The following is a 16,764-nucleotide window of genomic DNA, read 5'->3' on the forward strand; positions in this document are numbered from 1 at the left end:
TTCAATAACAAATACTGTTGAAATAACAGAAATTGTTAAGGATTCTTCTTGAAAAATCCATTTTTGCATAAGGGTTAAATAGCAGTTTATGTTATCATAACAAAATTTGTTATTGGTCTGATGTTGGTTGAAAGCCAAAACAACTTTGGAATAACATTTTTGTTATTGTTATTAGTCTGTTATTACAATAACAATCCAATAACAAAAAAATCAAAACGACGAATAACAAATCTTGATATTAATAACATAAAATGTTATTGGTCTAGTATTTTTAAATATCAAAAAATGTTATTCCCAAGTTATTTCCGTCTGCTCGGGATGTAATTACTGTATTAAGAAATTCCAGCCGGGACCGGTGGTGTAGGGGTAAGCGTGGTTGCCTCTCACCCAGTCGGTCAGGGTTCGATTCCAGACGGTCCCGGTGACATTTTTCGAGGCGAGATTTGTCTGATCACGCCGTCCGTTGGACAGGGAAGTAAATGCTGGCACGGCAATGCTGTAGAGCGAACAATTTGATTTGATTTTGAGAAATTCCAGGACCAAATTGCAGGAATTTGAAAAAAATATGTAAATTTTTCAAAAAGTTGCATGTAATTGTCATACCTTAAAATTGTATCATAAGGGCAGGCTTCAAAATAAGTTGTTGCTGCTTATGTTGTTGCTATTTTTTTCTACAGTGATTGGATTGCATATTCAATTTCGATCATTATTCTTTCATCCAGCTAATTTGAACAAGTTTACATCGTCAAAATGGCAAGATCAGGGCTTACAATACCCAATCGAAATCCATGGCGTGAAATGTTAAGTATCTGAGTGCTCTGCTACGAGCCGTTAACCTTTCATCGGAGGTGGCAAGACGAGGAACCATTTAATAAAAAACCTAGGCCTGAACCTCTTACCTTTTGGCAGTGGCTTCATGTCGACCGGAGCGGCACTATCGATCCGATCGCCGCCCCCGCGGTTGCTGGTGAGCCGAACCGGCGGCGCCGGAGGTTTGTCTTCTTCGCTGGACATTTCTTCCGGCGGTTATCGCTCTTCTCCGTGGTCGTCGTCGTCGTTATCGCCGGATTATTGCTGGCTGCCTTTCCGCTGAACACAGGGCACCAGAAAAAGGCCTCCGGAATGGTTCGCGGCTTTGCTTTCGCACGAAACGTGACCGAAAATAGCAATAATTACAATATGAAACAGACACACACACACACCCAAATAAATAAAAAAAACGGAGAAAAACCGAAACAGCGCGTGATCTTCCTTCCGTTTTCGGGCGGTTTTCTTCCTCTCTGCTTCTTTCACTCTATTTTGCGATAAATATACAAGCACACAAACGCACCCAGGCACACATTGAGCACACACTATACTGCAATATTGATTTCCTTTGCTTTTTTTGCTTTTTTCGGGTAACCGATATAAATGACGAACAACAATGGAATCACCCCGATTTGGTGAAAAGAAACGCGAGCAGAAGATTCACACGAAACACGATTTTATTCACCTTTCACGATTCTTTGTAGTTTTTTCTTCCGAAGGTAATCCATTGGTTTGGTGGCAAAATGATCTGGAAGAAAAATTAGAAGAGAAACAAGGTTAGTTTTGGCGAACTAACATATTTTAAATCACATAATGAAGTTCAGATATCCTCAACTTTATTAACATGTACACTAGGGTGCCCAGAAAAAATGACCCCCAGCTCCACAAGCGGAAAACGGGGGTTTGACTTATTTTATGCATCGGTGCAAATTTTGAACGAATTTGGTTGAAATTAACTCATTGATACTCGAGGCTAATGTTGGTGAAAACAATGTTTTGCCTTCCTCACCTCAATGAGGAAAGGCTATAAAATCACTCGAAAAATGAACTTCTTAATTCGACCTCGTAGACCCACCTTCACGTATACCTATCGACTCAGAATCAAATTCTGAACAAATGTCTGTGCGTGTGTCTAGATGTGAGTCCGTGCACCGAACAATATGCACACGATTATCTCCGGATTGGCTGAACCGATTTCGATCGTTTTGGTCTCATTCGATCGGTCTTGGGGTCCCAAAAGACCCTAGTTAATATTATGAAGTTTAGTAAAGTACTTCAAAAGTTATGCTAAAAAAACAATTTCGAATAAAGTCCAAAAGATTGTAAAATGGGTGGTTTTTGTAAGAAAAGTTAACAACACTTAAGAGGCAGTATTTGTAAATTCTGCTCGGTTTGTTCTAGAGGTCGTATCGATGTGCTCCGATTTGGATGAAATTTTCAGCGTTAGTTTGTCTATACATGAGATGAACTCATGCCAAATATGAGCCCTCTACGACAAAGGGAAGTGGGGTAAAAGGGGCTTCGAAGTTTGAAGTCCAAAAAACCTAAAAAAAAAAAATAAAATTGCTCGCATTTCCGTAAAACTTCATCAATTCCAATTTTCTCATAGCTTTTGCAAATTACCCATACTCCCATAGGTCAAAAGATAGGTAATTTCATGGACTATAAGCCTACGGTATTAACTTTTTGGCCAATCGCAGTTTTTCTCATAGTTTTTCGATTTTTCTACAACAAAAATTTTACAACGTTAGTTTATGCCCTGTAGGCCTCCATAGCGGCACTTTTTGGTCTCAATTTTGTCATAATCGGAATCCTCGGAAAATTTCACGTTAGTTAGAAATATTGGATACGATACGACCTGTTACACATTGGTGAAAAACTCGCTCTTAAGTTTTATTTATACACTTTTTTCGACCGGATCTCAGATATTTTGAAAAAAAAAATAAGTCTTATTTATACTCTTTTTCGAGGCTCTGTAGTGTATTAACTTTTTGAATGTGAGGAAGGCACCACCCACCTTAAGGTGGATTAAGAAACGGTTTTTCATAAAAAAATACTTTTTATAGTCGCTAATAACTTTTAAGGAACGAGTTTTCCAACTTTAATTTGTTTTGCAAAGTTGTAGAGCATTTAATTTTCAATGAGAATCTCACTTTTGGGAATGTTTGGATGGAGGTAACGCACCGTAACCAAACCTTAAGAAACCTTTCACCTTTGTGAAAAAGACACTTAATATTACACACCTAACATTACACAAAATGGAACATTTGTGAAATGAAGGTAATTTCAAAATTTTTAAATTTGATCTAAAAATGAGAGCGATTAGCTTCTCAATAGCAACATATTTTAGACCACTTTATCGATGTTTTTAATATATTCATATCTCTGGTATTATCATGCAGTGGCAGTGCGTGGCCGAATGATTACGCTGTCCGGTAGGTTAGGTCGTTAGCTCAGTCCAGGTGTAGGAGTCGTCTCCCTGGGTCCTGTCTCGGTCGAGTCGCTGGTAGGCAGTTGGACTAACAATCCAAAGGTCGTCAGTTCGAATCCCGGGGTGGATGGAAGTTAAGGTGTAAAAAGAGGCTTGCAATTGCCTCAACAATCAAGCCTTCGGACACCTAGTTTCGAGTAGGAATCTCGCAATCGAGAAAGCCAAGGCAATGCTGTAGAGCGAATAATTTGATTTTTTTGATTATAAATCACATAAAATGTTATTGGCTTAGTGTATTTTCAAATATAAAAAAATGTAATTCCCAAGTTATTTCCTTTTGCTCGGGTATATCTTTTTGAGTCCCATAAATCATCAAAATTGTCGAAATTTAAAAGAAAAAAAAAATGCTTAAATAATCAAACTAAAAAGTTATATAAAGAAATTGATTATTTGATTTTAGAGTGCAATTTTTTCCGGGTATTCTTAATTATGGGCTACAACTTTGCCGGAGACACTGTATTGATCAGAAAAGCCCATTTTCATATGATTACGCACACATTCTGCCTTGCCCGGAAAATGGTATGTAGACTTGTATGGAAAAACCTAGTAGATATTTGAGGTATTTTTTCTGAAACAATGTATAAAAATGTGAAATTCAACAAAAACTGATAAAAATTTCACCAGTTCCTGATGTAACATCATACTTTGTTTAAAAATGAAAAACTCGTAAAAAATATATCAAAAAAATTAAATACAAGTTCAATAACTGAAACCCCCAAGCCGATGAGATTCCCTGCACGGATATGGCTCGAATTTCACCCAGCGTCTTTTTTTTTGTTTGTAGAATCAACTATAGGTACTATGTTCAGTTGGATCTACAAAACTTTTAGCACAACAATCATGAATGAATAATTTTAGCTTCTAGCATTTTGATTCGTCTTAAAAATATAAATTTAGAAAAAAAAACAGTGCTTGTCTAGTGAAACTAAAATGCTTAGAAAAAGTTTACAATGTTTGAGAAATTTTGGGGAGAATCAGACTGGTGGCAAGCTTGTCAAAAAGTGAACCTCGCTTTTGACAGTCCATATAGGGTGAACGCTCCATAAACTGGTTGCGCAAAATAGGGTATACAGGTCATTTATGAGTTAATTTGAGAATAAGTTTATTGAATATTTAGGTTTGTAATTTGAAATTGTTATTTATTGTCTAGTTATTTTTTTTAAGACCCAGCCATGCGGTAACGCTTCCGCCTCTTAAATGGGAGTTCAGAACCCGGTGCGGACCAACATAGTTGGTTATCGTTTCCCTGCTGGATTCGATTTCTAAATAAAGTAAAAGTAGTTTATCGTCACAAGCTGGACATTATCTTTTTGGAAAATTGACATTTAACACTAAAATACGTTAATAAGTTAACATTAAAAAATGTGAACGATTGACTTCGTCCTCAAAAGGTTGGATAATATGTTATTTTTTCTAGTTATTTATTTTTTGACAAAACATATTCAAAATGAATCATGAAAAACAAAATTTAAAATATTTTTTCACAAAAAAAACTTTTTTTCAATTGCACATTTGCTGGTTCTTTTACCCTATATTTAGCGTCAGAGGGGTAAAGCGACCAAATAGCGGGGTCCACGGTCCAACCAATATGAGTATCGCGGCCCATACATACAATTTGACAATCTTGCCATCAGGCTGGGGAGAATTGACAATATCAAAACTGATTTCAATTTGGGTAATTCTCTACCAACTCACACTTAATCGGGAAAAGTTGCCCCGACCCCTCTTCGATTTGCGTGAAACTTTGTCCTAAGCGATAACTTTTGTCCCTGATCACAAATCCGAGGTCCGTTTTATGATATCTCGTGACGGAGGGGCGGTACGACCCCTTCCATTTTTGAACATGCGAAAAAAAGATGTTTTTAAATAATTTGCAGCCTGAAACGGTGATGAGATAGAAATTTGGTGTCAAAGGGACTTTTATGTAAAATTAGACGCCCGATTTGATGGCGTACTCAGAATTCCGAAAAAACGTATTTTTCATCGAAAAAAACACTAAAAAAGTTTAAAAAATTCTCCCATTTTCCGTTACTCGATTGTAAAATTTTTTGGAACATGTCATTTTATGGGAAATTTAATTTTCTTTTCGAATGTACATTGACCCAGAAGGGTCATTTTTTAATTTAGAACAATTTTTTTCATTTTAAAATTTCGTGTTTTTTATAACTTTGCAGGGTTATTTTTTAGAGTGTAACAATGTTCTACAAAGTTGTAGAACAGACAATTATAAAAATTTTGATTTATAGACATAAGGGGTTTGCTCATAAACATCACGAGTTATTGCGATTTTACGAAAAAAAGTTTTGAAAAAGTTACTTTTTGCGTTTCTCTTTGTTTCGTCGTCCGTGTCTGTCGCGGGTGACCATGAACGGCCATGATCGATGACGACCAACTTTTTCAAAACTTTTTTTCGTAAAATCGCGATAACTCGTGATGTTTATAAGCAAATCCCTTGTGTCTATATATCAAAATTTTTGTAATTGTCTGCTCTACAACTTTGTAGAACATTGTTACACTCTAAAAAATAACCCTGCAAAGTTAAAAAAAAACACGAAATTTTAAAATGAAAAATTTTGTTCTAAATTAAAAAAATGACCCTTCTGGGTCAATGCACATTCGAAAAGTACATTAAATTTCCCATAAAATGACATGTTCCAAATTTTTTTTACAGTCAAGTAACGGAAAATGGGATAATTTTTAAAACTTTTTAAGTGTTTTTTTCGATGAAAAATACGTCTTTTCGGAATTCTGAGTACGCCATCAAATCGGGCGTCTAATTTTACATAAAAGTCCCTTTGACACCAAATTTCTATCTCATCACCGTTTCAGGCTACAAATCATTGAAAAACACCTCTTTTTTCGCATGTTCAAAAATTAAAGGAGTCGTACCGCCCCTCCGTCACAAGATATCAAAAAACGGACCTCGGATTCGTGATCAGGGACAAAAGTTACCCATTAGAACAATATTTCACGCAAATCGAAGAGGGGTCGGGGCAACTGCTGTGTGAGTTGGCGGAGAATTACCCATTTAGTATTTCGTTTAAACTTCTCAAATGACGAACCCAAGCTCTCCGTCATCGCCAATACATGACTCATCGAGCAGTTCATCAGCCGGCGACGGCGGCGTTGGGATTTATCTTTATCGATTTTTACGATTATGGCGAACTAAGTGTGCACGATTCCTGCAAAAACAGAGAAAGATAGAGATGAGCACCATCAAACCAAGCTGACGACGGTACAAATTTCACTGAACCAGGTCATAGACATAAAACGTTTACCCCTTAATGTACCCCACTACAGTGAGACACGACTTTCGCAAACTCTTCTCAAAAAGTATATTATAAACAAACTTGGAAAGTGACGTAAACTTTGTGCATCCTGATTGACACCGTCCAGAAACAAGCATCGCGCAAATCTATCAAAGTTACGTGTTTGGCGATTAAAGCTGCTGAAACCCATAACCAACAGCAATTATTAGAGCGTTGCCAAATATGGAAATCTACGAAAGGTGATTTTGCACCTTTTTGGCCACGTGCCCGCGTGCTGATTTTTGTTATCTTCACAATTTTGTGCATTATCGAAGCTCGTCACTTATTTTTTCTTTGTTTCTCGTTCCTTTCACTTGCAATCTGGTTGTCGTGCCGAACTGGAAGGGGATTTTTTGGACAAAACTGATTAGGGTAAAATGTGAACAACTCTGAACAAGGAAGAGAGAGAGAGTGGGTGATAGATTTTTCCTTAAATGAAACCTTCAAATGATTTAGTTCAAAATATTTACGAGCTTATTCAATCGCGTTTTCCAGTACTGCTTACACACAGGTAAAACGTAACGTTTACTCACATCGTTATCATGTGTTTATTGACGTTCGTTTAGTTCTTCCAGCGAGTGAGCTGTTTGGAAGTGGATTTCCGTTCGATTTGAACCAACATCGGAGAAAGAAGGATTGGTGCCAGTGACTAACTTGGCACTTCCGACTAAATGATGGATTGCCATTTTAGTCACTTTGATAGCCAAGTTGATAACAGTGTGTCTCAAAATTGTGTTTGTATACATTTTTCCCAATCTTATTTTGAGACATAATTAGCATTCCAAGAAAGTGTGGCAACCGTCACCGGGTTCAAGCATTCTGCGTCAGAGTTAAAACAGCTTGACACCTAAGCCGCGGACAAAAAACTGACATCGAGTCTCTTCTCCAGCAGCAGCCAAAAGTGGGGAAGGCTGGCGTCACTAAACCGAGTCGGTGACCGTGTGTGGCGGAAGATTTGGCATAAAACCCGGCATCGACGACGCAAAGACGACGCGACGACTGCGGCAAGTCTGCTTTGCTGGGATTCGGGACCGGGTCGGGTAGGACGAAAAGAACGGGAGATTGGTTGGAGATGGCACATAGAGCAAGATCATGGAGAAGGTTCCGAACAGGCGTAGCAGACGATACCGACGACGTGCGTTTGTGACTAATCGGTGGTGTGCCTCTATGGATTGGCTAGAGAGGAAAAAATGCTTAGAGTTTTAACACCACTGAGCATCATGCATATTAAACAGAATAATTGCGTATTTGTTAAGTCCATACATAAACTGCAAATTCGGAATCGTTTTATCCTATCGTGCTAATTTTTTATCAAAAACAGCCCTAGTTTTTCACCAGTGTGTCACAGCTCGTATTGAGTACAGATCGTCAAGGGAGACAGATTGGCCGATGCAAAATAAATCGGCACTGGCAACAAACATTGGCAAATTTCTGTCACTTTTCATATGAAAGTAGTTCAAATCTTGCCGTGCTATCTTGTCACTCCCTGAAAATTGATGTAAGTGCGACAACTGGCCAAAGGGAATTCAGGTCAGAACGCATTTGACGCACGTGCAAGCTAGACTACCGTAATCATTTGAAATTATAACTCGGGACTCCAGCAAACAACTTCAACCAAACTTCAGGACAATGCACATAATGGTCAGCGAAACAAAGCATGTTTGTTATTATTTACATTGCGTGCTTTCGTTTTTGTTTATTCAAAGTCAAATATTAAAACACGTTATTTTCGGAACGTCGAAATGGGGGGTGCGACAAGATAGCACGACGACGACGAAATGAACTTATGCCAAATATATAAAGGGAAGAGGTGTAAAACGGGCATTGATTTCCGAGGTTAGTTTTACTTTTTCTCATAGCTTTTGCAAATAACTGTTAAAAATTAACTTTACCGTATTTATTAAAACAAATCACGCTTAAAAATGTTAAAATAATATTGAACATCTTATGTTAAAATTAGAGGAAGTACTATTTTTAATAGAATATTTTTAAATCAGTTAGAAATTATCGACACCAATTTCACCAATCTTTTATATTTTTTTTGTTCTTTTAAGTTACGCACCGAATAGAACTAAAGCAAACATTTAGAGTGAAAAATGTAAAACATACTTATCAAAAGCTCTGCAAAACAAGTTACTTAAAAAATCTTTGAAACTGAAATGTTAGTTATAAATTAATTCTTTAAATTGCTAATTTCCACAGGGACCATCAAACAATTTTATCTTATTTAGTGAAAATTTCATGGGACTCGGGAAAAATCTTAGATTTTTTGTTAGATGAAAAAGTTTAAATCTAGTGTTTTTTTTTAAAAAAACTAACTTAATCCACCTATGTGGTTGATGCCTTCCTCACTTTTTACCAACAATGGGTAATATGAGTGGTTTGGACACATATTTCAGCTATTTTTTTTTAGATCCAGAAAAATAAGTACACAGATATAACTTAAGTTGTCATAACTCGAGACAGGGTTGCCAGATTTTCAATTATGTGGACTCGTTGGAAAGGTCTCTCGATAACCTAACCAACGATGGGTCGGATGATGGATCCGGACATCGTTTACATGCATTTAAGTGAGATCCGGCTTCAAAAAAGTACATTTATATCACTTAGGTGGTCATAACTCGCGACAGGGTTGCCAGATTTTCAATTATGTGGACTCGTTGGAAAGGTCTCTCGATTACCTAACCAATGATGGGTCGGATGATGGATCCGGACATCGTTTACATGCATTTAAGTGAGATCCGGCTTCAAAAAAGTACATAAATATCACTTAAGTGGTCATAACTCGAGACAGGGTTGCCAGATCTTCGATGTTGTGGACTTGTTGGAAAGGTCTCTTGATCACCTAACCAACGATGGGTCGGATGATGGATCCGGACATCGTTTACATGCATTTAAGTGAGATCCGGCTCCAAAAAAGTACATAAATATCACTTAAGTGGTCATAACTCGAGACAGGGTTGCCAGATCTTCGATGTTGTGGACTTGTTGGAAAGGTCTCTTGATCACCTAACCAACGATGGGTCGGATAATGGTTCCGGACATCGTTTACATACATTTAAGTGAGATCCGGCTTCAAAAAAGCACATAAATATCACTTAAGTGGTCATAACTCGAGATAGAGTTGCCAGATCTTCAATTATGTGGACTCGTTGGAAAGGTCTCTTGATTACCTAACCAATGATGTATCGGATGATGGATCCGGACATCGTTCACATGCATTTTAGTGAGATCCGGCTTCAAAAAAGTACATTAATATCACTTAGGTGGTCATAACTCGCGACAGGGTTGCCAGATTTTCAATTATGTGGACTCGTTGGAAAGGTCTATTGATTACCAAACCAATGATGGGTCGGATGATGGATCTAGACATCGTTTACATGCATTTAAGTGAGATTCGGCTTCAAAAAAGCACATAAATATCACTTAAGTGGTCATAACTCGAGATACGGTTGCCAGATCTTCAATTATGTGGACTTGTTGGAAAGGTCTCTTGATAACCTAACCAATGATGGGTCGGATGATGGATCCGGACATCGTTTACATGCATTTAAGTGAGATCCGGCTTCAAAAAAGTACATAAATATCACTTATGTGGTCATAACTCGAGGCAGGGTTGCCAGATCTTCGATATTGTAGACTCGTTGGAAAGGTCTCTTGATTACCTAACCAACGATGGGTCGGATGATGGATCTGGACATCGTTTACATACATTTAAGTAAGATCCAAAAAAGTACATAAATATCACTTAAGTGGTCGTAACTCGAGACAGGGTTGCCAGATCTTCAATTATGTGAACTCGTTGGAAAGGTCTCTCGATAACCTAACCAACGATGGGTCGGATGATGGATCCGGACATCGTTTACATGCATTTAAGTGAGATCCGGCTTCAAAAAAGTACATAAATATCACTTAAGTGGTCATAACTCGAGACAGGGTTGCCAGATCTTCAATGTTGTGGACTTGTTGGAAAGGTTTCTTGATCACCTAACCAACGATGGGTCGGATAATGGTTCCGGACATCGTTTACATACATTTAAGTGAGATCCGGCTTCAAAAAAGCACATAAATATCACTTAAGTGGTCATAACTCGAGATAGGGTTGCCAGATTTTCAATTATGTGGACTCGTTGGAAAGGTATATTGATTACCAAACCAATGATGGGTCGGATGATGGATCTAGACATCGTTTACATGCATTTAAGTGAGATTCGGCTTCAAAAAAGAACATAAATATCACTTAAGTGGTCATAACTCGAGACAGGGTTGCCAGATCTTCAATGTTGTGGACTCATTGGAAAGGTCTCTCGATAACCTAACCAACGATGGGTCGGATGATGGATCCGGACATCGTTTACATGCATATAATTGAGATCCGGATATATGTGAAAACACATTTTTATACATAACTTTTGAACTACTTATCGAAACTTCAAACAATTCAATAGCGATGTATGGGACCCTAAACCAAGTCGAATGCAACTGGTTCGATCAAGATCAGTTCAGCCAGTGCTGAGAAAACTTGGCAAGATTTTTGAACACATACATACATACACACACACACATACACACACACACACACATACACACACACACACACATACACACACACACACACACACACAGACATTTGTTCAGTTTTCGATTTTGAGTCGATGTGTATATATGAAGGTGGGTCTTCGAGCTTTTAATAAAAAGTTCATTTTTAGAGCAGGATTATAGCCTTACCTCAGTGAGGAAGGCTAAAAGGTCTTATAAACATTTGAAACTCAAAAGCTTCTAGGACATTCTAAAAAATGTGATTCTCTCCTTTCTTTTTGTATATCTACCTTTAAAGTAAGTTGGTTGTTTGTAGAAAAAATATTACAGTTAATGAAAATTTGAATTAATTTAGAAAATTTACGAAGATTAGCTGATAAAAATTCAATCAATGTTCCAAATTGCGATCTTTTAATGTTATTTTTTTATCTACTATTTATCTAAGATTTTTATCGCTTCAGTTATTTAGGGTAAATTTTGTTACAATTTTGATTCAATGTATGTTTTCTATTCTTCAATTGTTAATATCACGCTTTTCAACTCATTTAATTTACATAAGAAGCCTTTTTGGATGAAATATTTGTTGAGCTTTATTAATTTAAGCATCTATTTTCAAAAATTGACAAATTTCAAGGGATTTCACGGAAATCAACAAATTTCATGAATTTGACGCTGTACACACAATTGTGAAAATTCAAAACATTCTTGAATAAACTATTTTTGAAGCTTTAAATTTCTTTTGTAATTCTACATTTAATATACATTGTTAGTCAAGTTGCTATAACCGGGAGTGACAATATGATTTTATTTAGTATGTTGTCGAAGTAACAAATCTGAGCATCTTTTAAAAACTTTTGACAATATAGTTTAAAGACAATTTAAAAAGTTTTGATTAAAAAAATGATAAAATTGTAATATAAAACAAACAAAAAGCCAAAATTCAAAGAAGAAATAATTATTTTTGGTAGAAAAAAATCTATAAATTTTGGAAAAATATCTGATAAGTCCGAAGATATTTTTTATTTATTCAACTGATTTGTGTTTACTTCATTTAGATACAGTGGACTCTCTTTGTGGATATTAAATAGACCGTCGAGAGCGCGAAGTATTAAAACGAAGAACGGAAAATCAAAGCATGCTTCTTGAAGGGACTGAAAAATATATTGACAGTTGGAGCAATAGTGATATCCAGAAGATCGACATTCAGAGAGTTGTATTTATATCGTTTATTTCTTAGGAAATGATGTGTCAACTTAGTTTTTTTATGTTTTCCTTTCAATTTATCAAATTTTTAATTTACGCTTTACAATTGAATAGATTCAGATTCCTGATTAGGAACCAAAATCCAAGTTTTGCGAAAATTTAATAGAATGGTGAGTTGGAAGAGTATGAACCATATCTCTATAAAAAAAAAACGATAACTCCCTTGATAACTCTTTCAAATCCCAACCCAGGCAGATTTAGAGCCTTTGAGATGTTTTGTTGTTCAATGTCATTCCGGTTATGCCTTCGGCATAGCTACCTTGCCCTTCAATTTTTTTAATAGAGTTTGCTCTAGTTTCAGGTTTATTTATTATACAGTGAATTTTCCTATGGTACATATCTTGGAGAACAGTGCGCTGATTGCTCTCAAAATCCTTATTTTCATTGGCCAGGCCTACTGCGTATAGTTAACCGCAAAGACGATTCGTTGAACTTGGCTGAGATTGAGCACGTTCTGAATCTTGAGGGGAGGAAGCAACGTGGGTTTCCATACCCTCAATTCAGCTGATCATCCGTACAATTCCCGGACATCATCGACGTGACACTTCCCATGCCTGCTCCGGTCCGCGCGCACATTAATGCACATTATTACTGTGCCTGCTCTAACTCTAGTCTCTAGAAGTATAAGACTACAACAGCAGATCACACGAGATCGCATGACATGGTTGGGGAGCGCGTTGGCGGTCGTTGACGGGGAGCTAATCATTACCCCGAGTTCTGGGCCTCCAGAACGACGCCGTTGGTTGCGGTCGACGACTGTGCTGTTGCTGCTGCATGACGATCATCATCGCTCGCGGCAAGCACTTAAGAGATTTATTTATATTTATAACTCGTGTTTTCTTTACACTATTTTCCACGTTTGCTCGCCGCTGGCGGTGTCTCTCTTTCTTGTGTGTTAATTCTTTTTTTAGAAGACAGAATGTCCCGCGATGGTGTGAAAACGACGACGACGTCCGATGGGGACTGCCAATTCCAGTAGGAATTGCGGTGAAGGGACTTAGGGTTTGACAGCTGCACTGCTGTCCCGTTTTGGTCAATGATAAGCTACAGGCTGGTCTACAGGGGTCAGTATGTACCGCTATACGTGCAGACTGATGACTCAGACACTTACCGTTTTGGCGAACTGCTGTGTGTGCTCCCCAGTGTGACTCCTTGTTCTTTCTTCTTTTTATCCACAAGAATGGAGAACCGGAATGTGTTGAGTGTGTATCCACTACGGCACACACGGTCAAGAAGAAGCAGAGTCGCAGCGGAGCAAAAATCAATCAAATAGGAATCTCTTTCTGATTCTTCGTAGTGTGCGTGTACGGCTGGTTAATGACAGTCTTCTCCAGCCAAATGGATCGACTCTTCTGTTGGTTCCCACTGGATTGACTCGCGTATGATCCTGTGCTGAGCTAGCTTGATTCGGGTGCTGAACGTTCGCACCTTCGTACACCGTAGATCCAATTCATGAATCCGTCAAATTTTGGAATTATTACTCCCGTTCGCAATACGCCATGTATGCAATTTCTGTAACCCCTCACTAACACCAGCCCCGAACTTGGTGTTACTTTTTCTTCTTTCCCCCTTTGGTATTGTGTGCTGCATGCGTCTCACTCTCGACTTTCCACTTCATTCAAGCTTCTGCCTCATTCAGCAGGGATCATTCTAATTGAGGACTTCCCGAAGCTCTGTGTCCACCGTATTCCCCGCTGGGACTAACGCACGGACACGACACGCTGAACAAAACTCCCCAAAACCATGCAGAACCAAGCAGAAGAACACCACCGACTTCACATAGAAAAAAGCCATTCACGGGGCCCCCTTTCTAACACACAGGAGAAAATCTCCTCACCACTCACTTCTTCGCCCACCACCGTCCGTCCCGTCGTCGCGCTGTCAACGAGCCATCGATCCGTCCGCGAGCTGGGGGTCACTGTATCCGCCAAGTCCCGCACAAACCCGACCGCGACAACCGGAGGATTCGCACCGTCGTTTCTTCCGTCACCTTCCGCAAAAATCGGAACAGGACACTCGCGCGGCCCGAGATGGCGCTGCCGATTCTCCCTCAATGGCTGTGTCCGCTGGACGACCACACAGTAGACGATTCTTGGCTGTTCTATCCTTCTTGCATCGTCGTCGTCGTCGTCGTCGGTACCATACTTTCATGCACAGCGATGCTGATGTAGTGGTGTGTGGAGCTGTCAAACGGTGCTGCCCTCTTGACAGCTGGCTGCGGACGTGAGCGGAACTACACTGGGAGGCAATCTGATTAGCGAAGAAAAGAGTAGTTATCGTTTTTGTGTCGCGGGCTGGCAACGCTGCGCTTGAAGTGAAGCTGACGCATGCGGAGAGCTGTCAGAGCGCGTCGAATGTGTCTGTGGAGAGAGGGGTGATTCGTGGAATGAAATGCGTGTTTTTGAATTGACTGTTTCACGTCTGGGTGCTGTGCTGGTTGGTAAATATGAACCAAGAACAGAGCGGATTGAATTAGCGAATTCGCACTGTACCCTGGCTTAAACTTAAAACCGTAGACTATTTCAGAGCTAATTGGTTATTAAACGTTGTCCTTGTCATGCTTTTGTTTCATGTCCGATTACACCTTATTTATTAAATCACAAAATTCTCAAGTTTGAAAATTATTTCATGAAAAGTTTGACAGAATCGTTAATTGATTGATGTTAAAGATCTTCTGAGATAATTTAAAGTTCCACAATATTTTTTAAAAAGGGCTTAACCTAGCATGTAGGGGGAGAGGGGGTAATATGCACCCCCGGGGCAAAATGCGCCCCCTGCTTTTTTCGGTATTTGGAAGAATTTTCCGGGGGAAAAAACATAGAAATTGGAGGCTTAACACTGCTAAACCATGCTGGAAAAATTTGAGCATCGTGGTATAAAAACAGCTTAAGTTATTTGCAAAACTTTAAAATGTTTTGTTTTCATCTAATTTTCATTGAACTTTCATTATGATTTTTGGACAATATAAAAAGCATTTATTGTTATTGTAATTGGGTCCTAAAATTAAGCTTAGATTGCTGATATTATTGTTCACATTGATAAAGCTTATTTTTCTGAGTACAATGACCCTTTGTACGACCACAAGGATTTTTAAATCAATTTTGAAAAATTAACCTCGCGGTCCTTCTTGACAGAAAAGCTCCTACTTGACAGCTCGTTCCAAGGGGACCATAGTTGATCCATCGAAAAAATGTTGTCTTGTCAATATTTTTTTTTGCATTAAAATGAAAAAAAGTGATCAGAAATGGTTTTTAATCGTGTTTTTTACAGTTGTACATAAAAATTGGCATCGGGCTTTAGTACTCAATTAATGAGGTATATAGATTTTGCCATAATCTTCATTATTGTGTAGATAGATGAATCAAAAAACATCATAAAATGCATTTTTAATTGAATTTTCTGCAAAAAGCGTGGTCGGGGCAAAATGCACCGCTGTGAAGCTTCTTTGTAAAAACAGCGGTGTCATCTAGTGGTGACTAGTGAAAACTGCTTTTAGCCGGTGCATTTTGCCCCATGATGTGGTGCATTTTGCCCCGTTGTTGTAGTGCATTTTGCCCCAATGTTGCGGTGCATATTGCCCCGCATGATTGTTTGAAATAAATAAGAAATGTTTTTAGAAATTTGATATTTTCGAACAATTTTGAGGTTCTCTTAGACTTTTTTCACTTGGATGACGTTGAATAATAGTTATTTATGAAATCTTGGAAGTTTAGTTCATTTTGATGATAATTTTATTCAAAACAATAAAAAATATTTACAATTAATTTAACTTGCTATTAAGAATTTTTTTCCTATCAATTTGATTTATTTGGATTTTACAGATAAACAAACACATTTCTGGAGATTTTCTTGAACGGTCCAAAAATCCAAATTTTCGGTTTTTAGCTTTTTGGGTGTTTTTTAATACCCCTGACTAGAGCGTCCAATTTCCCGTCCCGGGAAAAAATTTCCCGGGAATTCCCGGGATTTCCCAAAAAAAAATATTTCCCGTTTCCCGTGAAATTTTTAAATTTCCCGGGAATTCCCGAAATTCAAGCGAAAGTATACATTTCTTGAATTTTTTGAACTTTTTTTTAAAATGCTCTGAAAAAATAATAAATGAACAAACTAAATTTTGTGAAATTAAATGTATTGTTTGGTTTATATATAATTAATCAGGTTATCAGAAATCATGACATCAGAATTATTTCTAATTTTTAAGGAAACTGGGAATAGATCTAGTTTAATGAGTATTAAATTATTACAAATTAAGTTATTATTAATTTTGAACAGATTGATGTAATTTAATCAAAACAATATTAACTCTTTACCTCCAAATTAAAATTGAGATTTTTTTACGTTTTTGTAAACCATGAT

At 37.8% G+C, this 16,764-nt stretch overlaps 1 protein-coding gene across 3 annotated transcripts in view; it reads right to left on the reverse strand.

Annotated features, from left to right (window-relative positions):
- The window catches only part of LOC120413774 (serine/threonine-protein kinase Pak), a 108,932-nt gene extending 94,387 nt beyond the window's left edge, over positions 1-14,545 (reverse strand). For 2 of the 3 annotated variants that reach the window (XM_039574715.2, XM_039574713.2), the window contains exons 1-2: positions 13,520-14,545; positions 900-1,555 (exon numbers count right to left, since the gene is read on the reverse strand). In XM_039574715.2, coding sequence (XP_039430649.1) covers positions 900-1,014 — 115 coding nt within the window. In that variant the 5' untranslated portion in view covers positions 1,015-1,555; positions 13,520-14,545. The remainder of the gene's footprint in view (positions 1-899; positions 1,556-13,519) is intronic. The other variant, XM_052709350.1, reaches the window with a different exon arrangement.
- Between the last annotated feature and the right edge of the window lie 2,219 nt (positions 14,546-16,764).

The sequence above is a fragment of the Culex pipiens genome, chromosome 3 (genome assembly GCF_016801865.2).
Source record: "Culex pipiens pallens isolate TS chromosome 3, TS_CPP_V2, whole genome shotgun sequence".
Classification (NCBI taxonomy): Eukaryota; Metazoa; Arthropoda; class Insecta; order Diptera; family Culicidae; genus Culex; species Culex pipiens.